Raw genomic sequence first — 25,803 nt, forward strand, 5'->3', positions numbered from 1 at the left:
AGAAGTACCCAAATGTCAGCTAAACGAGCAAAATTTGGAAGCAGCAAGCCTTCCTCTCATGTAGAGCAGCTGTTTTCAGCTTCTGACCAAAATTTGTTATCAGCTTGCACTGATGTCACTCTCTGTCACGTTACTGCAGCTTGGTGTCCCTGGCAGAGGAACCCGGGCTGAGCGTGGAGGTGCAACACACAGAGATCTCCTGCAAGTGAGGTTTCTAACAGGACTCTGACACGGAGCAACCAGCACCCCCAGCAGAGACTCATTCCATGAAGGATCACAAAATGTTTCACAGACGTGGAGAATCCCAGCACCAGTTTTACCAGTGGGCAAACCTGGGCATGGGCCAATCCAAAGAGCTGCCTCAGTGCCCCAGGCTAGCCCCATCGCTTGGGCTACTCGGCTCAGAAGTTCCCTCCTCGCAGATCTTCTCCATTTTATCCTCCTTCCCAGCTTTCTAATACCTGGGTAAAGTTGAGATCCCACAGCCAGGAGTGGGATCCTGCAGATCCCCTCAAAGTCTGCCAGAAAGGGTCTCCTGTGGCTTCTCCCAGTCCGAAGACCTTCTGGCCACTCAGCTCTTCTAAAGCTTCAAGCTCTACAGGCTCTGTAAAAGCTGTCACAGGCGCTGGCGCTAGCACAGCCCTTGAGCACTCACACAGGCACACTTAAGACCTCAGGTCTTCAGATTAGCCACAGGATGAGCACCACAACTGTTCACTTGCTTTCCAGCTTTGAGATGACTCTCATCTCCTCTGAAGCTTCTGGGACCAGGGCATCTCCTTGCCAAACATCATGGCTGGCAAGATGCAAGCTTGCTGTTCAGCAGTGCTGGAGATGGCATCCCTTGGGAATCAGGTTGAGTACAGATCCAAAACACTCCCTCCCTGAAGATGACAAGCTACAGTCATAGAATCTTTTTGGTTGTAAGAAACCATTAAGATAATGAAGTCCAACCCTTAACCCAGCACTGCCAGGTCACCACTAAACCATGTCCCTCAGTACAACATCTCCACGGCTCTGAAACATCTCCATCACTGCCCTGGGCAGCCTGGGCCAGGGCCTGGCAATCCTTTTGGGGAACAAATGATGGTGACACCACTCAGAATGAGCTTTAGAAAGCCAACACAGCAAACACCACCACATGACAAGGATGGTCTGTCGCAAGGGGACACCTTGTGCCAACAAGGTGGACCCACTGCAAAGTTGTCACAGACACCTGAAAGCAAGAGCATCCTTTGTGCTGCCAGTGTGGGGACAGCCAGGGAGGAGGGTGCACAGGGGAGAAACACTAGCAGATCAGCTGTGAGACATGGGTGGGCTTGGCACACACCAGAGAATGGGAGGAGGCAAATGTGTAATGTCCTGCTCCAGTCCCATCATCTTGTGTCCATCCTCCAGGCCACGGTCCCCTTTCCAGGAGGTGGCATGGCCCCTGAGCATCCACTACCTCTCAGTGCCTTCAGAGACCAGTGCAGCATGGGGTCCTGCCTCCAGGACATGTGTCATTCCAAAGGCTGATGGCCACTGTCAGGCTGCTGGGGCTCTGCACCATCCCAGACCCAACCACGATGTCCACCACAGCTCCACCACTCCTCAGCTGGGGCACAAAGCCCTCAATAAGTGATCCAAAACCTCATGTTCACCCAGGACAAGCCTGACAGTGCCCTGTACAGGGTCAGTCTCCAACACACATTTTGTCTGCTTGGTTTAAAACTCACCATACAGGAGACCTTCTGCCTGCTTCAACATCTCCTGCAGCAGAAGCTGGCTGTGCCATCTCTCTCGGTCTGCCCCTGGAAGAGCTTGTCTCAAGGCATTTTCCACGCAGTATTTTAATTAAACTTTCTCTTCCTTCGCTTCAGTGTTGAGTTCATTAAGGCATGTTCTGAGCCACTGAAATGAAATGCTTCCAGTAATTTGTGCAGCAGCCAAAGGAAGAGCTGATGGCTGCAGATGGGGCCAGCTCCTGAACGCTGCCTCCTTGGCTGGTGGCAGCAGTGCAGGTACATTGCTGTGCCTGGCATCTCTGGGCACCGTCTGAGGGAATGTTTCAGAACATGTAGCTAGCAGCAGTCTCCACAGAGTCCAGCCCAGTTCCAGTGCGACACAGGGGAACCCTGCCTTGGTGGTGTTTGGCAGGCTCAGCACCACACAGCCAAGCCCAAAGCTGTGTTGCTAGGGGAGAAGAAAGCAGCTGAGTGATGCACATGCTGCCCTTACCCTGGGGATGGCCCACAGTGTGTATTCCAAGAAAGCTTTAGGGGACCTGCTGGTAAGGAAGAGAGTGAAACCCACCTGGTTTGTAAACAGCAAAGGTAAATAACTAATATTTGCTTTTGAAACCCACCAGGAACGTCACATTCACACCTGGAATCTTGCTCTTCTCTGAGCCCATATAAGATCTAAGGCATTGCTGGAACATCTCCTCCTGTCTGCCAAAAAAAGAAATCAACTCACTGCCTCCCTGAGGGATAAATCACTGCTCTGTCTGGGTCTGGAGTGGAAAGCTCCCGGTCAGGATATTTTTAGGCCCTGCTGGGTCGTGATAAGAAGAATTCATCCTTCATATTTGCTGTCTTAAAGCTTAAGGATGCTACAGTCAGCTCCTAGCTAGGCTGCTCACCACCAGCATCTGCAAGAAATGCATACAGCAGAATACTGAAGGACTTTTCAGCAACACAGGACAAGAGGGACCTGCCAATTGCTCTCCAGCTAAGCCTTCCCATGAGCACAAACCAGTTTGGTGACTTTCAGCAGGGGTTAAGTGTGCAAGTGGCCAGGATTCCAGAGAGCTGGTGGAGTACAGACCCTCTGGAGAGCTCAGGAAGGTTGCTGCTTCTCTGCTGGCACACATCATGAGCACTTATCTTAGGGTTATGGATGGGGTAGATGCTGTGTGGGCAGTGCACCCCTGCATGGGACCCCAAGCTCCCACCACCCTTGTGTGAACACAAGCTAGTTACCTACCCTGGGGGAACTGTCCCCAGAGCACCAACTGACCCTTTGGCTCAATGTGCTTTGGAGGACATGCCAAACATGAGCATGCTGGTGTCCATTCTCCAGGTGACCAGACCAGCTCCTCCATGCAGAGCAGAAGGGCTGCAGGACACCTTGCCAGGCCAGCACCCAGCCTGGGGCAGCCATGGGGCCGTGTCTGCCTCACCAGCAAATGCAGCTGCAGTCCCCTTGCTCCTCATTTGCAATTATCAATCCTAGCATGGAATTTTCCTATTGGAAGGAAAACTTGCTTGGATTTATTTTAATCAAGCTTTAGTGGAAACAGCAGACAAACCTTGCTTGTTAACAGGGAATCACCTCCAGGATGAAATGGAAGCATGGACACTCATTAGATCAAAGGAAACCCCCTCCCAGTCAGATGGGATTAATTAGGGAACTGGAGGTCTTTGCTGGGAGGTCTGTCTGGTGTGGGGCTGACATCTAAGCTATCACAGAGCTTCCCCAGGCAGTGCTGGGACAAAATATTTTGGACAAATTCATCAGACCAAGACAATCCTGACATCGTTTATCTGCCACAGCGCAGGAACCAGACCTGGAGCTGAACCTGGTGGTTCCCAGCAAGGTCTTAACACAATGACACAGGAAAACAAAACAGAGAGCAGAGAAAGGGCAGACCAATGCAGAGACCACACCTCCGCATCATGACAGGGCTGAGCAGCAACAGAAAGCCATGGCTCATCTAGACAAGCCCAAGAGTTGGGGCCTCATCACAAAAGAAGGTGGAGAAGTCTTTTCCTTCTCTGTCCACACTTTGTTTGAACAAAGTTCTGGTTCATGGTGAAGAGCATGACTGCACATGTCACAGATAAATGGCCTGGCACCACAAGCACAAAGCTCATCGACACAAGGCAGTTATGGACACAAAAGAAGTGGGGTGAGTGTGGGAAATAGCTCTGGTCCAGCAGAGGGAGCTTATGGAGTGTGCCTCAAGCACCCATGGCCAACACCAAACACATTATAAAACATCCAACCCTTTCCACTGAAAACCCACAGTGATAAACAATCTCATCTCTGCCAGACCACCTTCCAGAAATGATTTCAAGCCCTCACACACAGTGCTCCTCACCACACCTCTGTGAGATAAGGTCTAGGTACCCTAGCTCTAGTCCTCCCTGTGTTGTCAGTGAGAAAGCTGCTTACAAGATCCCACCAGACATTAAGCAGTGATGCTTTTATACCATGACCTACCCAAAGATAAGGCACTGGGCTTCCCTTTTCTCACATGGCTTCCCACTGAGGTTCACCAACAAGTGAGTTACATTTCTTGAGTAAGGCCATAGTAGAACAGATGTAAACCTGCTTTAAGTATGAGTCACCAGCAGCTTCAGCTCAGAGCTCCCCATCCAGACACCACAGCTCACTCAACTCTGGTGATCCCCAGCATCACTGGAGCCCACTAAAGTCTTCTCTGCTCTGTCACTGCCCTGCATCCCTCATGACTGTGGAACAATCTCTGCCACAAAGAGGGATCAGTGCCACGAAAGCTCACACACACCTGCCCTGGGTGGGATGAGGCAACACCCCAATGTGGCACTCAACAGTGATCCATGGAGGAGAAACAGTGGTTTCTGGTGCCAGATGACATCATGCTTTCAATGTCACATCCTCCTTACACCAGTTTGTTGCCCACCTGGTACAGCCTCTGCCAGGGTGTTCTACTGTGCAGTGATGGGATCAGCTCGGGGTTTAATGTTCTGGAGCAATGCTTTAGAATATTAGAATAGAATAGAATTAACCAGGTTGGAAAAGACTTTGGAGATCATCGAGTCCAACCTAACATCCAACACCATCTAATCAACTAAACCATGGCACCAAGCTCCCCATCCAGTCTCTTCCTAAACATTTCCAGTGATGGTGACTCCACCACCACCCTGGGCAGCCCATTCCAATGGCAAATCACTCTTTGTGTGAAGAACTTCTTCCTAACATCCAGGCAGACCTCCCCTGGTGCAGCTTGAGACTGTGTCCTCTTGTTCTGTTGGTCAGACAGAAGACCACCTGTACCATTCTCTTCATGCTGCTGCAGCAGATAATGTTTACTGTTTTAATTACTACATCTTAGGGAACCTAGGGATGCATATCAATAACCAATATGCTTCAGGCAGAGCAGAAGGCTGCACTGGAAAGGGAGACAGGACAGGGGACACAAGGTGCAGCACAGTTCCCCAAAACAGCCATGGCAGCCTGAGCAACTGCAGAGGACACCCAACACTGCCACAGCCCTGTCCAAGCCAAGGGTCAGGGCATGGATGTCAGCAGTGGTAATGGAAGCTGCTCCCCACCCTGATGGAACTGGGGTTTACTCAGCTCAGAAGGGGGAGCACAAACTGCCCAGGAGGCTGCACGTGTTGGGGCTTCCAGAGTGATTGCCCATTGGAATGGGCTGCCTGGGGAGGTGGTGGAGTCACCATCACTGGAGGTGTTCAGGAGGAGACTTGATGGGGTGCTTGGTGCCATGGGTTAGTTGTTTAGTTGGGTTGGATTGGTTGATGGGTTGGACACAATGATCTTGAAGGTCTCTTCCAACCTGGTTTATTCTGTGTATTCTATGTAAGTGAAATCACTAATTAACCTCAGCTGCTGGCAGAGGGCCCGGCAGGGACGTGCCTCAGAACCGGTCACAAATCATAAAATAATAATAATAATAATAATAAAAAAGCCACAATGCTCTGGGGACATGAAGTGATTACAGAGAGCTGTGATTTGGCTGATTTTCACACTTCATTAGCATATGCATAATTTAACAAGTGAACGTGCTGAGGGCTGGCAAGGCATAAGAGCCACTTTCTCCCAACAGAAACTGCAAACTGGGACAGCCACGGTTGGACTGAGTTTTAAAACGCTGATGGAAAGGCAACAGACACCAGTCCTAGGCCCTCAGCAGAAGGTGCTCCCCTCCCATTTTCAGGGAGTGAGAAGTGAGCAGAGAGCTGCCACCAGAGCTGTGTGGGCACAGCGAGAAAGGCAGAGTTGGCAGAGGAGAGCTGCGAGCTGAAGGGGACAGTTCACACAGTGGGCACAAGCCTTTGCAAAAGCAGCACCTCTCACTCCTTTCCCCTGCAATCTGTGGCAGCCACATTTCTAGCTGTTCCAGGCTATAATTTCTCCATATTTTAACAGATGTTCTGTTCATGGAACTGCAAGAGGATTTAGGACTTATGAATAATGCCATGAGGTCTGGGAGATGTTTCTTTATTTGATTAACTGACCACAGGCCATTTGTTTTACAACAAAGATGCTCAGCCATCCATGCACAGGGAGTTATTCAGACCCTGTCTATCATGATGGTTGACATCTCCCTGGTACCCTTCATTAGCATCTACACGATGGGAAGGATGCAGATGATGGGAGCACGTCCCCACTGCCCTCCATGATCATCCATTAGCCAGGGCAGAATCGATCAGCAGGAGGCCCAAGATCATGACGATGGGAACCTAGCACACAAACCAGATCTGACAAGCAAAGCAGGCTTGGGGAAGTCCTGCTCTCAGGGCACCCTGGCACTCTGCTCACAGGACAGCTTTGCACCTTTTGCTCATTTCTGATTTTGGACATAACAGTATTTGCTGCAGAGATAACAGACAATCTCTCCACCACTTCCCAGTGGGACCACTCCCCATCACACCACCCATCACCACTGCCCACTCCACCCAACACCACCCAGCAGCAGCTTTGGCTTTGCTAACAGAACTGAAGGAGCAAGGAATATCCCAGAGTGACAGGCAGGCTCCCAGATATGAAGCAAGGCCAAGTTGACCCTTCAGTTGTGAGTCTCTGAAGAGTCCCTCCAGTGCTGCAGAGCAATCAAACTGGGAGAAGCAAATGGCAGCCCTGCCACATCCACTGCCTGATGCTGCCTGTAGTGAAACGTCGCTGCACCAAGGCAGCCTGTGAGCATGGGCAAGTGGAGCTCACTCTAAATGAAAGTGGAAGTGACAAATGCACCTTAATTGTCCAAATTAAACCTCTGAGGGTGAGTACCTGGCACCACCCAGGTAACACAGAGCTGCTCTCCACAAGCCCATGATTTTGACCCGTCCAAGTTGAGGAAAGGCAACTGTCAGTGGCTGTGGGAAAGGTTATTTTTATCCTGTCCTTGGCTCTTGATAAAAGGACAAGAAATTTTGTGACTGCAGGAGGAAAACGTTGAGTTTCTCCAGCAGAGGGAACACAGCAATGCCTGGCTGGCTCTGGCTGGGGGTTTGTTTTGCCGCACAGAAATAATTACGAGCGAGGAGGCAGGACTTTGAAGTTGGACTTAGGAGCATGAGCAAAGCCACACTGAGGGTAATAAATTATGCAAAACTTATTTGTGCTTGGAATGTCAGTACTTCAAGATGATGCAAATGTACACTTTCTGAACCTCTTCTAAAAACCCAAAGAAGCCTTGGGATCAAGCCATATGGTCCCAGTCAGCTGGACCCACAGCAAGCTTAATGCTGCCACCAGCCAGCAAGGATTTGGTCAATTAGTTTATTAATGTGTTTACCCAAACGCAGAGGAAAAGAGTTGGGGAAAGTCTCCTCAGTTTCTCTCTGGCAAACCTACTAAGCATCAAAGGGCTGAAAAAAAATGTTAATCTATTAAAAACTAAAAAGAACAACAACCCTCTGCATCAGTCCCAAGGATGGACAGGCAGAACAGAGGAGCTGAAAGGGGCGCTGAGAAAAGCTGGGTCCCACCAGAGATCAATGGGAACAGGCAAGATGGTCCCTTCCCACCTTGGAAACCTGTGAAATCTTCAGCAGAAAGCTGCCCTGTCAGTCAATTTATTATTATGTATCCCTGTCTCAGGATGAGGAGTATCTAATTACACTAATTGCTTCTGGTTTGGGAAGGGACCCTTTACACTCGGATGAAGGTGCCTCTAAACAAGAGTGTTTCTGCCTGCTCAGGCTGCGGGTCAGGTTTTACATGCTCTGAGAAGATTAACTTTACTCCTAGTGAAGAATTTAATTACAGGAAGTGATTAGCCAAGTGCTCCCCATCAATGCAGCTGCAGCAGGAGCTGCCCAGGAGCGCTCCCGCTGCTTGGGAAGCCCAAGAATGGTAGAATCACAGCAAAGGCATTTGGGGTTTCAGTGCTCCCAGCAGGACCTGCATCTCCGCAGGCCAATTACAACATGCTGACTCAGGCAGCATTCAGCAGGGCTGGAAAGAGGGGAAACCAATAAAAAGCCAGCAGGAGTCTGGAACTCCATTTTAAACCACAGGAATAACATCATTTTATGGGCTTCTTGTTTTCTAATTGCAACGCTCCAAGAATCGATGGCTTTTGGAAAGTAAATGCAGACAGCAACTGCCTGAAACCCCACGAGCAGAGAGCAGAGCTGCTGGTCGGCACAGACGTTGGCTTCCCCATCTTCTAGAGGGGGATGGGACAAAAGGATGCCTTGAGTATTCCCCATCTGCTTTCACGTTTTTCACTACAGCTTAATAACTGTGGCAGCAGCTCCTCGCCAAGCAAGCTAAAGCTGTAATTAAATACACCTAAAATAGCCTCCCAGCCTCCAGACAGCTCTGCCGAGAGCACAGCAAAGGTGGCTCCTGCTGGGCACTCCATCGGCACACTCAAGCTGGAGGTAACCGAGTGCAAGGGTTACACAGCTTCTATTTCAATGTGCCACCACGCAGAGACCATCTCAACCACACCAGGCAAACACAGCCACTGTTCATTGAGCCACCTCTGCAGCTTTTGGGGCACCCACAGCCCCCTGCACCCACTGAGCCACCAGAAAGGTTCCTCTGCAAGGATCACTGAAAGCAAGAGAACAGCCACCCAAACCCCACCTAAAATCCAACATTAACTCTGCAGAAGTCTTTCCAAGCACTCTGCCAAGACAGGGTTTTCTCCAACAAACTACAGATAGGATGAGAGGAAACTGCCTCAAGTTGTGCCAGGGGAGGTTTAGGCTAAGCATGAGAAAATCTCTCCTCCAAAGGGGTTGTCAAGGCCTGGCCCAGGATGCCCAGAGCAGAGGCAGAATCCCCATTCCTGGAGGGAGTTCAAAGCCATGGAGATGTGGCGCCAAGGGATTTGGTTTAGTGGTGAGCTGGCAGTGCTGGGTTAACAGTTGGACTCAATGGTCTTAGAGATCTTTTCTAGCTCACAAGGACAGTATCACAGCATGTTTTTGTTGTGCTCATCATCACCTGTGTCTCTTTTGAAGCCTGCACATACACAGAAAAGGTATTGCTTGACCCATGAGCCAGGAAGCCACCAGCCTGCTGGCCACTGCCTGCAGCCACTGCTCCGAACCTGGTACACTGGGCATGAGCTATAGGTTGTACAGGGGAGATGGTTTCCTCTGAAGGCCAGAGACTGCATGTGCAGAGGGAGAAAGGCTGCTTTTTCTGGCAAGTCCTAGTCCACCAGATTTCATCACCTTGTCAATAACTTCACACATTGTCAGAAACAGATTGCAAAGAAAGAAGGAGGTTTGGTGAGGCAGGAGCTCTCAGAAGATGGAGAATGAAGTGCCACAGAAGTCAGGGATTCAGGACAGTGATGCCTCAAACCAGGGCATGGCTCCTCTCCAGAGCCATGATGCTCATTCCTGGCCAGCCAAGGGAACAGCCCCACGTTCTCCAGCCTGGGTGCCTTAGCACTGCACAAGTGAAGATCCACAAGCAGAGTGATCCTGCTGTGGTCCCCTGGTCAGAAAGGGACAGCGGCACCAGCCATACTCACCACAGTGATCACTCCCTGCATCCAAGCCATGATGTAAAACACACAAAGGACTTTGGGAAGGACCCTTTGCCCATCCCCAACAAGCACAGAGACAGGGCAAGACCCCTATGGGGACAGACACCTCCTGTGCACAGGGACATGAGCATCCCTATGGTGACACTTCCTCCACAAAGTGCAAGGAAAGGTAAAAGGGATCCACAAACAACCTCTCAGACTCAGGGCAGGGTCCTCTCTGAGGAGAAAGCAGAGCTCTGCCACAATTAAAGACCAGACCTGCAAGCATGAAGCTGCCAGAGCTGTCAACCTTGCAGGCTGCCAGGGCAGCAGGGTCCCTGGCAAGGGGAAGCACACCAGACGCAAGCGCGACTTGGAGCCAACCTGGCATTTCTCTCTAAACCCAGCTCTGTGCAGAGTGCCTTCTGCAGGAGGTTCCTGTCACCCCACACCAGTCTCCTGCCACTCCATCATCAGCTGGTCCCTCACTGGACACACCTGCCCTGCAAGGAGCTGGAGAGCTGGGGAAGGGCATGTGTGAAAGGAGAAAGGCAGGAGCAAGGCTTGGTGCCCCAGCGCCAGAAACTACCTTCAGCAGTAGAACATAGAGGCTGCCATTTGAGAGGACAGATGTCCTGGTTTCAGCAGGAATTTTAGCAACATTCTCAGTCTGGGATTAGCCACACCAACCCCCACAGGACACCTGCCCAAAACACAAGCTGACTGATTCCTTCTGCCCCCATCACATTTGTGTCTGGAGCTATTTCTGATAGCTGTGAACACTGCAGCACAGGAGCTCTGTGATGCTCACAGGCCCAGGAGGTGAAACCCTGCTGGAATCCACACTATCAGCCACTTTGCAGGGTCTCCAACTCCCCTTCAGGAAGGATCTCCATAGGGTCCATAGGTTTTACTGTGTTTTCATAGACAGCTTAAAGGAACATGTTCACCAGAGCTCCACCTCTCCTGCTCCTGCAACTCAACTGTTAGCACAACATGCATGGACCTACCAGCTCTTCTGTGAATGAGCAAAGGAGAAGGAGGAAGGCTGGGAGTGCTGCCTGGCAGTCAATGAGAGGAGGACCCTAGACATAGACATGAAGACAGAGTCACATGACTGTTTTCTCCACTTGTCCCATGGAGGCAAATGGCCTAATCCTTCCCATTAAGTTAGTTGAGGACATCTTCATTACTGCCTTGGGTGGGTCAGAGTCCCCTGAGAAGAAACAGAGGTGAAGATGCCTTTGTGTGAGCAAGGCAAAGAAGCCCTCCAGGCTCCTGAGCAGCTCAGGGAGGTGTGACATCCAAGTGAGGGGGAATTTTCAACCCACCACATTTATGAAGGATCTACAGAACAATGTTATGAATTTGTAACCTTAGCAACAGGTTGTCACAGTTATGGAAAGACAACACAAAATACAGGAGTTCTGAAGACTCTGAGAAGAGCAAAGAAAATGCTGAACCCCACAGCTTTGAATTTGTCACATTATGTGCCACCAGTGTTTGAGATGGCCGTGATGTCGCTGCCTACCATGCTGTCCACGTGCCTCACAAGGCTACCCAGCACTGCCTGCAGCTGTGCACCCAACCATGGGGATGGAAACCTGCCTAGGGACCTGCCACCAGAGCTCTACCTGCTTCACTGAGCTGTCCTAAGGACACTCCACACAGTCTCCCACTGCCCTCATGCTGAAGTGGTTCATTTCTTTCTCCCTTCTTCCTTTCAATCAGTGCCCAGCCCAGCAGGCAGGAGCAGGCTTGCTCACGACCACAACAAATCCATGTCTGGGCAGTCACGCACAAGGGCACACAAGGTGGCAAGTGAAGACACAACCGACCACCTCCAGCTGTGTGGGCTGCTGGATTCACAGCTCCTCCTCCCTGGAGAAAGGGTGTCCCAGAAATGCTCATGAACCTTTCTCTGCCCTCTTGCCTCCTCCCATAGGTGAAACACCCCAGTCAGAAAGAGAGAGATGGTGTCCCACTGCACACAGGAACCCCTTGTGCGACAAGGGCAACTTGCACTATGGTTTTACCTGCTCAAGGAGATGGTAGCAAAGTCAAAGACCTCCACAGCCATTGTCTATGAGCAACACAGACAACCTGTAGAGAGCATCAATGCTCCTGTCCTGGGGCCTAAACCACAGAGAACACCAGGACTGCAGGCACAGAGGTGTCAGAGCCAGGATGTCACAGTGGTATTTAGCAGACAGACAGCGCTGGTGACAAAGCACCACAGCTGCATCCACATCAACAGCTACATGAGTGACCAAGAGATGTGCTGGTCAGGACCTGTGGGCCAGGACACTGATGGGTAACCTTCACACAGGAACAGAGGGCAGTGCTTGGCTGCAAGAACCCAGCACCCAGCAGGGCTGAGAATCCAACGCCCAGCAAGGCTGAGAACCCAGAGCTAGCTGCACCGAGCCTGGGGAACTGCTTCCCCTGTAACGAGGTTAGGCTCTGGGAGCTGCAGATCCCATCTGCAGGAGCAGGCTGCTGAGGATCCTGCTATTAATAGCCACTGGTGCACACTTACCTCCAGCTGAGGAACACGAGGGGGGAGGAGACAACCAGATGGATGTAATGTATTAGGGTGACACAAAGCCAAAAAAAGGATGATCCACTTCCCCACATCCTCACACACATCTCAGGCCTGCAGCCGGGCACAGACAAAGTGTCACATGTGATTAACTTGTGAACATCCTAATTAGAGAGCTCTTAGGCTAGATCAAATGTCCAAACATGACAAGACCTCACTGTCTCCTCCCAAGAGCCCTGCACAGACAAGGTAATGCTGCAGACTTCAGCTCCAGCTTCAGCCAGCAGTGCTAAGCCTGGTAGTGCCCTAATGGGCAAGAATCAATGAATCCAGCAAAACAGGAGTGAGAAGCCACAGCTCTTTTGTGATGCACTTTGAGAACTGCTGCTGGAGGAGGGCTGAAGGAACTGCTATTCTCATGGCAATGTTACAGCTGCATAAGGATTCCCCAGGGCCTGATTCAGGCTGGATCCCTATGCCAGTCTCCCAGCAGAGAGAATTGTCACCTGACAGGCACCACACTGACAGGGAATACTGAGCTCTGACCATCTCAGGACCTGTGGGGAGAAACACATCTGGTTCCATCAACTTCAGAGACAGCCCTGGCTATGAGGCATCACAAACACAATCTTGGGTGAACTAAACCAGGTAGTGTCACCAGTATTGGCCTCTGACTTAATTTTTTGCCCAATGACTGAAAAAGATGCTTCTTCACTACTTGCATCACTGAAAAAAAGCTGAGTAACCTGATTTTAGCTGGAGCTACTTCACCAGTAACCCCAAGCTGCTGCATTTCACAGGGCTCCTAATGAAAATATCCCATCATGGTGCCAAACCACAGTGTGAAACAGGATCCATAACCAAAGCACTCAGCCAAGGGAACCTCAGACCTAACTGGGACTGGGGGAGAGGGGCTTGCAGCTGCACACTGCTGGATGTGACACACCAGGAGATACCTTCATGGTGCCAACAGCATGGCATACTGCCCAGTGCTGGGCCAGCTTGGCTGAGAGATGACTTCCCTCTGGCTTTCTCATTCAGCATAGTCTCACATGCTCACTAGCAACAGTCAGGATCTTCCTTACAGCAGCTGGGCCTCTACCATCCAGCCCCAAGTCTGCTTCCTTCTCTGACACAAAGAGCACAGGTATGAGGACATCACAGGCTCAGAGCATCATTCAGTGTCTTCCAGCCCAGCAAAGCTCCTGGAACTCAGGCACTGCCGAGGCAGGCAGACCCCATCGCTGCATGGCCATGTCTCCATAGATTGGAATCACAGTGGCATGGTGGCTGCATGAACCCCCAGACAGAGAGCATGACTAAAGCTGGGGTGGAGGGACACCTCCAGATTTGAGCCAGATCGCAGCAGCACATCCCTGTCTGGAGATGCACAGGTCCTCACACAACCACTTTGTGCAGAAGATAGCTGCTGCAGGGGTGCCAGTGAAGATTTTGATGGGTCTATGCACTGAGACTCTGGCTTCCACTAAGAAAGCAGGCAAGGCAACTAAGCCAGCCCTGGACACCTGCAGTATTTGTCTCCTCCAGCTGAGAGCATTGCCCCGAGCTGGTCTGCACCGGCAGCAGCAATTGCGAGCAGACAGCTGGCAGAGCCCTGCTGCCAGCCAGCGATTTCAGTGGGGAGCCAGTTACAGAGCACCACTGCTCCCGACGCTGCTGTAATTAAGGGTCTGCCAGCCTGCTGCAGCCAGGGCCAAGTTTATTCAGGACTGGGAAGGAGGGCTCTCACAAACCACCTCTCTCATTCTCCCTCCTTCATTTCCCTGATCCCACACAGATGCACAGTTCCATGGACAGCTTGACAGCCAGGCCAGAGCAGCTTCCACCTCTGCTGATGTCTAACCTCCAGCAGCAGACCCTACCTCCTGCTCTGGAGCAGCAAGTGCAAAGTTTCCATGTCAGAAGTCACAAATAACCTCAGAACAGAGGCTCTCTCCACCTGCCAGCAAGGTGGAAATCAACTGACATCTATAGGTTTGGAAGGGAAGAAGGACAGAGAGGAAAGACTGGCTCTTCTGCTCCCCTCGACCTCCCTCCCCCTCCTCACCTGGTAGAATTTACTCAGCCCACCAGCAGAGCCTCTGCCACCCCAGATAACACTGCCCATCAGCTGTGAATGGTGGGAGAGTGGTAGCAGAAGGGCTTTGTCTGGCTGGCACTCAGTGCTGGTCCAGCACCAGGCTTGTCAGCCAGGTCACTTTGCTTACAGACCTAACAGAGGAACACAGGACATGCCTCAGGACTCACCACCAAGGCTGCTCACTCCAGGACTGCCTTGGTGATACAGCTGCCCACAGGTAGCGTCTCGATTACTGTCCTTGGTCCTGACCGTGACCAAGGGATACCCAGGACACCCAGAGCACCAGCACTGGGCACAGAACACCAGTCCCAAGCTGGCTGTCACTGGGTGCTGCAGTGGGCATCAACCCATCCCCAAGGATGGTCAGAGGGCTAGGGCACTACCCAAAGAGGTGCTGACCACAGGGTCACACCAGCCCAGGACACATGTTAAACACCAGCTCAAACGTGTCTATCTGGCCATCAATGTGTAAGTCTCTGAGGGCTTCTACACCGAGAGTGAAAGCACCAAGACGAAGCCTGAACACTCCAGTTGTCTTCCAAAGCCTACAAACCCCTGGAAAACAGCACACTGGGGAAGCCACACGTGTGGGACCAGTGTCACTGGAGATGCAGCTCAAACAGTGGCTGTGCCAGGTCTGGCTCCACTGCTGCTGCACTTCAGAGTTTTGGAGAGTTTCCACTTCAGCACCCCTGCACCGAATGAGCTGCAGAGCAAACCAGGCAGCCAACTGCATTTTTAAGTTGAACAACAAAGTTATTTAGAACACCCTTTGAGGATGTTATCAGAGGGTTAACACCCACTCTGGCTCCAGATAAGACAGCAGCAGGAACTGGTAACGGGCACTACAGAACATGATTTATTTTTGCTGAGCAGGCTTGGCATCTATAAACCTCAGCAATCTTAACAGTTAAAGTTGTTATTCCGATGACAAAGCAGCCGTGAGGGAGATAAGAGCCTTTATCTCCATTAATGTTTTATTGTTACTCAGAGAGCATGGATAAGGGACAGGCCCAGGAGCAGGGAAACCACAGCGATTGGTTTGCGTTCACGGGGAGTGGAGATCATGGGTGTGTTTTATGACTGCACTGGGGAATCCTCTGGGACCCAGGGCAAGGCAGATCAAAATGGGAGATTGGCTGCTGCTTTGGGTTCTGGTTTCTGCTCCCATTACCCTTCCTTTCACAGGATCTGCTTTAGCTCAGGGGATCTGGTCCCTCATGCTGCGCAGCCACTGCCACGCTGCACACAAGCCAGAGAGGAAAGAGTTTTTCAAAGAAACAAAAAGGCTGCAGAGCGTTTCTGTGCAAGGCAGACAAACAGCCCTGCCACCAAGGCAGGACCCTGCCCGATCCCCCAGCCACCTGGGAAAGAGTCTCTGGTCTCTGCCAAGCCCTGCTGCCCCCCACCAGCTTCTAGCCCCTCTGACATCTTCCTTCCCAAGACACACATCACACCTCAAAGATCTACCACAGCCTGGTGAGCTGGCCCCAAAATAGAGTGAAGCTGCAGCGAGAAAAATTGCAGGAGGGCTGAGCAGTGAAATCCTGAGAAACAGAAAACCCACACAGATCACACAGCCATGTGCCAGGCCTTGCTGTGACAGAAAGGGCTATAGTGAGGGGCTCAGCCACATTGTCCCTCCCAATGACTGCCACTCATGTTTGCTGCACACTAAAAATCACAGAATCATAGAATAGGCAGAAGTGTCATGGGCCACCCTCAGCAGGTATGTTCCTGCTCCATGGCTGCTCCACCTCCAAACTCCCTAACCAAGCACTGCTTGGGAGGGTCTTACCTTGACCCAGAGTGGGCATGACACCAAGGAGCAGTGGCTGCGCTGGGGTTTCCTTCATAGTTGCTCATCTGGGCTCCAGGCAAGGGCTAAGAAGCTCCTCTTAGAATAGAATAGAATAAACCAGGTTGGAAGAGACCTTCAAGATCATTGCGTCCAACCTATCACCCAACACCACCCAATCAACTAACCCATGTAACCAAGCACCCTGTCAAGTCTCCTACTGAACACCTCCAGTGACTCCACCACCTCCCCAGGCAGCCCATTCCAATGGGCAATCACTTAGATCAATTAGATCTTGGCAGAGCCTCCATCCCTGAGACAAGGAGCAGGCAACACCCCAGGGCATTCACCAGCGTGAGCAGGGACGGGCAGCACACTCCTCCACCAGAGCAGCAGTGACAGAAGCCCATGTCTGAGATGGGCCAGCCCTGCCCAGGCAGCACCACACTGATGAGAGGATTAAGAAGCCCAAGGAATCAAGGAGAAGCCTGAACTTGATGGAGGAGGAGTGCAAAGCCTGCATTGCTCATGGGAAACACCCAGGCTGTAGAAAAGCCTCAGCAAAACTACAAAGCTCTCCTGCAGGGTGTTACCCCAGCCTGTGCCACTCGCCTGGCACTGTGCTGTGCTCACCCACGCAGCTCCTGGCAGAGGGGCTGCAGCTAGCTCAGGACAGGAGCTGTCTGAACTGTCAAGAGCAACATGAACCACCATCCAGCTCAGGCAACTGCTGTATGTCACTGCAAACCTGGCAGGAAATAACACAGGGATGTCAAAGACAACAACAGCACCCAGGATTCCTCTCACTCACTGCCACACCACACACGGTCCTGCTAAGTACAGTGGGATTCAAAGGGCACAGTGCAGGAGGAGCAGCACCACTCCCTGCTCCACCCATGACAGCAACTGCTGCAGGAGAACAAACTGCCCAGTCCCTCCAAATACTTTCCCTCAAGAAGTCAGGCTCACAGTGCATCAGATGAAAGACAAGCAGGGTGCTGGAAGAACAGCTCTGAGTGGAGACGTTGACTCCTGCGGCTCAGTTACACCTTTCCCGGGACACCAGCTGTGCTCAGCACTTCTGGCAAGCTATGAACTACGTGCTCAGTGTCTCTGGCACCCAGGTGCGGGGGCAGGACGGCCACAGTGGCACCTCACCCTGTCCAGGAGTGCTGGGGCCAGGAGCAGCGTGCCCAGGCTAGTCCCAGGTTTGCTCTGCCCCAGCTGCCCAGATCCAGGGCAGGGCAGTTGCCAGTCCCCCAGCTCACAGGGATTTTGAAAGGACCCAGGTGCCACTGCACAGGGCTGCTAGGTGCCTAGCAGTCACAGCAGCACCACACTGATGCTGAGAGGAGAAATGAGCATGTGTTTGGCATTGTTTGGCACCCCAAATCGCCACTCCAGTCCCACAGCAGCCAGCACCTGTGTGGCACTGCTCAGCACTCCTTGCAGTGTCCAAGCTCAGTACAGCCCTGCCTGCAGCTGGATGCCTGCTCAGCACCTTAGTCTTGGCTCTGCCAGCTCCCAGTGGTAACCAAGATGGGGAGGAGCAGGGTGGAAGCAGCTCCTATTTTTAACCCGCTGGGTCAGCACCCTGCCTGCCAACGCACCTTGGCTCTGCCCACCTCACCCCTGTGCCAGCCAGCACACACCTCCTGCAGGAGTTACAGGAGCCACCAGCCCCCACCAGTGGCCCAGGAGCTAGGATTTATCTTCTCAAAGGATCTCTTCCAGAAACCTTTATTAGCACAGCTGAGCACCACTGAGCCCCATGCCAGGGGCACACCTCTGCTCTAGTTCCTACAGTTTTAGGGTGGTTGATGGTAACCTGGGTGCCATGGCAGACCTTCCGACCTTCCAGTCACAGGACTTCACCAGGTAGGGGCTTGGCAGAGAGCTGTGGACTCTTGTTCACACAAGCAACCCCGAGAGCCTTGCCCAGGAGCAAGGCCATACTGGGTCAGATCAAAAGCACATGCAGCCCCGTGTCCCACCTCCAGCAGACAGCAGGAGATACACACAAATGAGACGACCACATAAAGTGTTTCCACTCACATTTTCTTCCACCCTCTAACAAGGTGCAGCTCAGGGGCCTCCAGAGCCATGTAAACCTTGACAGCTTCCATGACTTTGTCCAATCTCTTGCAGATGCTGAAAGATCATGAGGGTTCACTATCCCACAGGAACGTTTCCCAGGTCTGCTCCCCTTCATATGACTGCAGCCCCACTGGACCTTCACAGGTTACTCCCTGGTGCTCATAGTGCCTCTGCCACAACACAGTCTCATACACATGCCAGTGGCTGCAGGACAGGGCAGGAGCACAAAACACCTTGCATCCTTGCCAACCTCCTCACACCTCACAGCACCAGCACAACGTGGTCACTCTTAAGTGGAAAGATCACCCTGAGTGCTCCAGGAGCCCTCTGATCAGACACCAGCACTCTACCGAGCCTAGACACCACCACAGGAGCTGCCTGAGGAACATGCATGCCCAAGACAAAGCACAAAATGGAGGGAGGCACAGAAGGGACAGGAAAGGCATAGGGAAAGCCCCTGGGGCCTCCACCACCACTTGACCAAGTGCAACAGTCCCATGTGGAAACCTGAGGACCAGGTTTCCAGTGCCACCACCCCTGGGCTTGACGTGTGAGCACCCACAGCACAGCATGATGCAGCTGGTCCCAGGAGAGGATGGGCCCCTACAGCAACAGGGACCAGGGAAATGCTGAGGTTTAGGGCCAGACCACTCCACACTGCTGTCCATGCCTGCTGGGATTGACTCGGTTTTCCCTACCACCAGAGAGGAAGCAGGTCCTGACACGGTCCTTGCACAAAGACTGGAAGGCTGACACGCTGATCCCCATCCCCTGCAGACAGTGTGAGCCCCACAGATGCCATTATCAGTGACCAGGGGCTCTCAGACCCATCTGTGGTGGGTCCAAGCCACATCATTGCCTGCTCCCAGCCCCTCAGTAATCCTGGGATTACAGACTCCCCAGGCACAGCTCTTCTCTCATTAATCTCTGGATTAAAGTATCCCCAAGTCGGCTTTGACACAGGGCACTGCCGGGGCCGAGTCACCGCTCTCCTCCCAGTGATCCCTGGATTAGAGAGAAGGAGCTGTGTCCGTGGGTCCTTCCTACCCAGCTGGAGCCCAGGCTCAGGGAGAGGAAGGGAGGACTAAGCACAGGACACATATGTACATCAAAGCATAATGGACAGATTGTGTTTTGTAATCAAAGTGCTTATGTGATAAAACAACATCTTTGAGGAGGTTCCTAGATTAATGAAAGCCCAACCCAGCTGATCCCAACCCAAACAGCACCTTGCTGCCTTCTGACACAGACACCCCGCAGCTGTGCCCTGGGCAAACACCTCGCTCGCTGCTGGGCTGGGGACTACACATGGGTCCTCCAAATGCCACCACAGCTGTCACAGAGAGCTCTCAGCAAACTGCCCAGCAAAGAAGAGAAGCTTTTAGGGTCCCAGAAGAGACACTATGGGTCTGGTACAGTCCCAGGCTGCTTCTGCAGCTCATTCCATGAGGATGAGCAGGAACCAGGAATGTGCTCCCCAGAGACAGCTGGGAAAGGCTGCAGGGACCTCCAGCCCAGTCCCAATCCCTGGGGTGGGCATGGAGAGGTAAAGACTGGAAAACCCCTGGGATGGGCACACAATCAGCTGATAAGGAAACTCATGACCAGCTGGTCAGGTTGTAAAGGCATTGAATGCTTCTCTCTCCCAGAAAAGAACAAAAGGGCCTGAACCCATCCTCTGCCATAAGTGGAAGCTGTGACACATCTGACAGCTCTGGGTACCCAAAAGTCCTTCTGAGGTGCTGGTGGAGGTACTGGGGTGGCCACATCCCTGGCATCAGAGTGGAAGGAGCCCATCATCAGGACTCCTTCCCACAGCAGGATGGCAGGGTAGGGATAAAGCAGGATGGGAATGACTGAGAAAAGCGAGGGGGTTACAGCTGGAAGTAACAGGATTAAAGCAGGAAAAGGAAATGAAGGCTTAGTGATGGATTTATCAACGGCAAAATCTATTCAGTTTGGGAAACACTCCTCAAGGAGATTAAGGACTGGCTGGGGCATCAGCCAGAGCCATGGGAGAAGGGGTGCAGGGAGCAGCCATGGGGTGTCATAGCCTTCCCATCCAGTGGGTATGCCACGTCCATGACACCATGTAGCCCCAGCACAGCTGTGCTTTTATCCACACAGGAGATGCTTCCCTGGCAGAGCTGTCAGGAGACAGGGATATTCCTCTGTGGGAGGTCAGGATGGCATCAAGACACAGCTGGCCTCTCACTACAGCCCTCCCAAGAGCCCTCCCAAGGTCACCTCCCCCAGGCAGTGCCAGGCAATGCCATCACTCCTCTTTCAAGCACACTGATGGGAACCACATGTGCCAGGGTAGCACCCAAACCTGTACCACCTGCAGCTGAGGCATTTGCACCAGACTACAGATGAGGTGCATACCCCAAAACACACACCTCACTCACAGACTTCTCAGGGGCCCTCCCTGGAGCAGGTCCACAGTGCCTGGGACACCAGACAGTCACATTGCAAGAGATCTTCCTGTTGGCTGTACCAAGCCATGCAGAAGGGGTGCCTAACCATGGATACCATGGGCCAAACCCCACAGGCTTTTTACAAAGAGCCCAGGACATTCTACAGCATCAGAAGGGGATGGGAACAGAGAGAGAGAGAGAGCATCCTGAGGGGAGATGTGCACAGTGGTTATGCTCCTGGTCCTGCTCCTGGGTGGTGCCAGCCCGGCCTAGCCCCAAACCAGCCCTGCCACCAGACCCAGCTGCCCCAGACTAACATCCATCCTCCACCAAAGACCCTGCCCTGCAACAGGGTTGATGCTTACAGAGATGAAATACCCTCATTCCTCAGGTGGCATCCTCCCAGGCTGAGCCTGACTGCCACAACTCCTATTCCACCTGAACCTGCTGAGCACAGGGCCTTGGTCACCATTGTCACTCTCGTCAGGGCAGGGCACACAGCACGAGGTGTTCACATCATTCCTCCTTTGTTTGATGACATTTATCCAACTATAAGCCACCAAGAAATGCAGAGACTTGCCAGGTGGACAGCAATGCTATACAAAAAGGTAACACTCACAGCTTGAAGCACAGGAGATGGGTGTTTTGGGTCAAGCTACTGGAAATGGGCCAGTGCTGGGGGGTGAGGGTGGGTCTGAAGAGCCCCTCAACTTCTCTAGCAAGCAAGTCTACAAGTGGAAGCTACTCAAATAGTTTGTTTTGTATGCAAATAGTCTCAGTTTGTCCTACTTTTGGCTGGGCACTCAGCTGCACAGCGAATGAGGATGGATTTATGCAGCAGAACAAACCAAGCATATTCTCTGGACATCCTTCACGTGAGACCTGCTGTTGCAGGGCAGCACTGTGAGCTCTGAGCCAGGAGCAACTTTACTGGCACCACCCTGGAACCAGCTTACACTGTTCCTTGTGCAGGGCAAACCCTGTGACAGCAGCCCCACAGCGTGCATGACATCTCAGCAGCTCAGCATTCCCTGGCAGCCCAAGCACAGCAAGCACAGGGGCTCTGCTTCCTCCATTGGCAGTACTCTGGGCACCACCACACCAGAGGAGGCATTCAACTGTGTGCTCCTGAAATGCCATCCTCACCCCACATTTGCATGAAAATACCAGACCTACTTAAGTGACAACAACATTTCACTCAACCAAATTACATAACCCCGTTTGTTCCCTCTGTTGACATCCCAGAGATACTTCCACTTCCAAAGCCGGTCTTCACCTCCTGAACAGTACCTAGAAGGACTTACATTTTAAGCAGAAGATGGGTTACCAACCACATCACTTCGGGAACATGCTGCTTTCATGTGTAGAAGAAATAAAAAAGGCTTTCTTTTTTCCACCCCAGCAAGATCTACCATTTCAAAGTGTGTTCAGCCTTCCTCCAGAGAAACAACCACATGGAGAATCAGAACTCTTAAACACAACGAGGTGAGGAGGAGCTCTCAGCCAACAGGGAGCCATGAAACACTCTCAGATACCTCCTCCAGCTCCACCACTGCACAAGAACTTGTGGGTGTGTCAGTTCTACAGGGAGGTTTGCTGCAGCTTTCTGGTACAACATACCAAGTTATTCTGAAAAGACCAGCATACATCTTGGGGAAATTCACCACGGATTACTAGACAGGCTGGATGTCATCACTGAAACCTTGGGCTGGAAAACCCCCAGACCTCCTGGTGCCACAGCCTGAAATCACTTCAGGCTCGTCTCAACCCTCCATCCTTCTGACCAGAAGAACCAAGTTCTCAGCAGGTCACAACAGAGCGGCTGCAGACCCATTTTTCACTTGCTGGCTACTGCAGCTCCCTTTTCTGATGCAGCAACAGCAAAGTCATCCTTCCATGGAGCAGAGCAGCAGGTGATGTGAGTCAGGTGCCTGGGAAGCCTGTGAGCTTGGCCCCATTGCGCTCACACTGTTCTCCTGAGGCACCAGCTTCTGCCATTCCTCTCAGAAACATCCTTGGCAAGTGGGTAGGGAGGAGGCCACTGGGGTCTCCCTGTCCACCAGCCCCACAGTGTCACCTCTCTGTCCCTGGGGGCTGTCAACACCAGCACTTACATTTCAGCTACACACCAGCAACAGCAACTCATTGGATCATTTTCCATGGCTCACCAGGTATCCAAAGCTTTCCATTACTATATTAAGCCAAGATAAATCCTCCTTTAGCCATGTGCCAGAGTCATAAAATTCCCAAAGCCTTGTCTGCGTTGGCTTCCTCTAGAGCCTTAGGAGGATCAGACAGTAAGGGAAAGCCTCTTCAGCGACTAATTAAGCTATTAATAAATCTGTTCAGACTCTCTGGTGTGGAGCCTGGTTTTGAAGTTCCACGCAAGGGGTCAGTGCTGCCGGGAGGGATGGCGGTGGTGTTTGATTTTGCCTCACAGCAGCTGCATTTCCCTCCTGAAGCCGGGGAGCAGAAGCAGGTTGTGGCGGAGCTGCTGTGAAGTCACCAGCTTCTCGGCTGGCGGCAGCTTGGTCCCCTCCGTCCCCACCCGGCTGTGGAGCCCGTCTCTTTGTGGCAGGCTGCAGCGTCATGTGCAGGCTGCAGCTCCCTTCGCGATGAGCCGAACATGGCCACACCGGCTGCTCCCGAGCCATCACGGGAAACCGGGCTGGGCTGCACCCGCGGCTCGGCCGGGCTGTGCCACTGCCCATGGCCACAGCCCTGGCATCTTCTCGCCCCTGCAACGCGCGGCTCTGCACAGGCGTCGCTCCCTGCAGAGGCTTTGCAGGAAAAGCGGTCCCGAGACAGCTGTTCAATGCTGCTCGTTAACAGGGGTGCCAGCGGCAGCCTCCCGTTTCCTCCCGGTGCCAACACAGCCACGGCCACGGGCTGCCCGCCGAGGCCGTGAACGCAGCCTCCCGCTCCCAGTGAGCCCAGCAGCCACCGGCAATTCCCGGCCCTGGAAGGACATTGGCGCCGCTCCGCCGAGGAAGGGGCTGCGGAGGGTCCCGAGCTCGCCCCGCTCCCGCCCAAGCAACCAGGGTCGGGGGAACCGGCCGGGCGGGGCAGGCTCTGCCCCGGCCCGCTCCAGCTCCCGAGCTCAGGCTAGGGGCTCCTGGAGGGAGGCTCCCGGTTCTCCGACTCGGCAGCCGGTTCTCCGACTGGGCACTGGCCGCGGCTCCGGTGGCATCAGCCCGGCTGAGCGCTGCGGAGGTCCCGGAGCCCCGCAAGATCGGCTCAGGGGAGCCCGCCCCGGCGGGAGGGACCCAGTGGCACCGGCGCTGCTGAGTCACCGGAGCGGGTCCGCCGCACGGCGCAGCTCGCACGGACGCCCGGGACCCCTGCGCCGCACCCGGGCCGTGCCGCCGCGGGGCTGCCCGGCTCGGCCCGGCGGGGAGCGATGCCCGGCCCCGGCGCCAGCAGCAGCCCCGCCAGCGCGGCCAGAGGTGCGGGGAAAGCGACGGGAGAAGGATGGGACGAATGTGGGCAGAAGCCGGGGCCGGGGAACCGGGGCCGGGGACCGGCGCGGGGCGTCCCCCACCTGCTGCGGGTGGGCAGCGGTTTACCCCCCAGCGGCTGCGGCTCACCTTCCGTGGCATAGCTGTGGTCCCGCAGGAAGCTGCCGCTGATCTTGCGGCTCTCAACGTCCTCCTCCATTGACGGCGGGCTGGCGGGCGCGGGGCGTCAGCAACCGCAGCCGCGGATCCATCATCCCCCCCCGCGCCCTGCTCCGGCGGCCGGCCGCGAAATGCGGCGGTGGGGGGGGGCGCAGGGGCGGCGGAGCCCGCTGGCTCCTCCCATACGGCACGGAACGGCTCGGCTCTGCACGGAGCGAATCGGCACGGCCTGGTTCGGCATGACACGGGATCGGCACGGTGCAGCGCCGCGCTCCACCCGTCCCGTCGTGCTCGGCACATCCCGGACGGGAGGGGCGCAGCGCTGCCTCTGCCCTTGCCCCGAGAAATGGTCCTGTCCCGGGATACGCCCCTGTCCCGGGGATGCTCCCGTCCCGACTGCAGACCGCTGCCCGAAAGGGGAACGGCGTCTCTTAAGGTGAGTTTTTTGTCCGGGAAGAAGTAAGCCTTGGCATTGGCCGAGCCACTGGTGACACAGGAGAAACTCATGGAGGGTAAGTCCCCAACTTCAATTCTCCGAGCTCCTGAACCCTCAGCCAGAGGTAAAACCTATCAGCAGCCCTCACTCATCAGCGCTGGGCACTGGCTGGGTGCCACAGGAAAGTTGGGCACACATGGACACAGGCCCCACGGCACCTTTGCACTCTGTGCCCACTTGCAAGCACAGTAACCTGGCATCCCTTGAGCCTCTCCCAGCACAGGACCAGAGCAGGGCAAAGGAGCCATGGAGCTCAGCACCTGCTTTGGCAGAGCACAGCTCTGCAACACCACAGGAGCTGTCCTGAGAGCTCGGTGCCCCCATCAGCAGGTTGCGTTATTGTTACTGGGGCCCATAGGGAACGGGACAGCAGTGTTGGACAACGCTGTGCTGCAGTGGTGACACCGCTCTGCTGCAGCTGCAGTTCCCCTCCTAACTGTAGTCACAACTAGAATCTCATGGGGAGGCTGCAAGATTTTACAGCCCACAATATGGTTCTGTGGAAATCATGCTGCCTGCCTGGGAGCTGCGACTGCAGGGAAGTACTTCTGAGTGAGGCGGATAAGGGATTCCAGTAAAACCAGTATGCACAGCTTGTGGACTGGTTGCTCCACAGCACCTCAGCATCATCACTCCTCAGTGCTGTCACACTGCCACATGCCTTCTGGAGGACCATTGTGAGTCCTCTCAGACAAGAAGCAGGAGACAGGAAAAGCTCTTCGTGCCCCATGCTGTGACCTGGTGAGGGAAGGCGATGTCCCGGGGTGGGAGCTGCCAGCCTGCCCAGCACACTTGCTGACATGCTGTCATGTAGGGGCTGACATGAAGTGGTGTAAAACTGCACCTTGAAGGGCTCTGGCATTGCTCATGTGTGTCTGTACCTTCAGGGACTTGTCAGTCAACCACATCACTCCATGGGCCATTCATTGCTGTGGGCATCACTGATGTAACAAGCCAGAAGCAGTCACCAGCCACGCATGAGTCTGAAGACTCCATGCCCAGAGCCATCACTGGAACATGAGTTCCTCACTG

General features: G+C 53.5%; 1 protein-coding gene across 3 annotated transcripts in view; it reads right to left on the reverse strand.

Moving 5' to 3' along the window:
- The window catches only part of PPP2R2B (protein phosphatase 2 regulatory subunit Bbeta), a 79,481-nt gene that overhangs the window by 30,333 nt on the left and 23,345 nt on the right, over positions 1-25,803 (reverse strand). Inside the window, exon 1 of one of the 3 annotated variants that reach the window (XM_068159222.1) lies at positions 24,246-24,407. The exons of the other annotated variants lie outside the window; for them this stretch is intronic. Within the exon in view, the coding sequence (XP_068015323.1) occupies positions 24,246-24,315 (70 nt within the window). The 5' untranslated portion in view covers positions 24,316-24,407. Of the gene's footprint in view, positions 1-24,245; positions 24,408-25,803 lie in introns of those variants that run through there. 3 annotated transcript variants of the gene reach the window in all.

Source organism: Melanerpes formicivorus, unplaced genomic scaffold, assembly GCF_026170545.1.
Source record: "Melanerpes formicivorus ecotype bairdi unplaced genomic scaffold, bMelFor1.0.p_v2 SCAF_2, whole genome shotgun sequence".
In the NCBI taxonomy this organism is placed as follows: domain Eukaryota; kingdom Metazoa; phylum Chordata; class Aves; order Piciformes; family Picidae; genus Melanerpes; species Melanerpes formicivorus.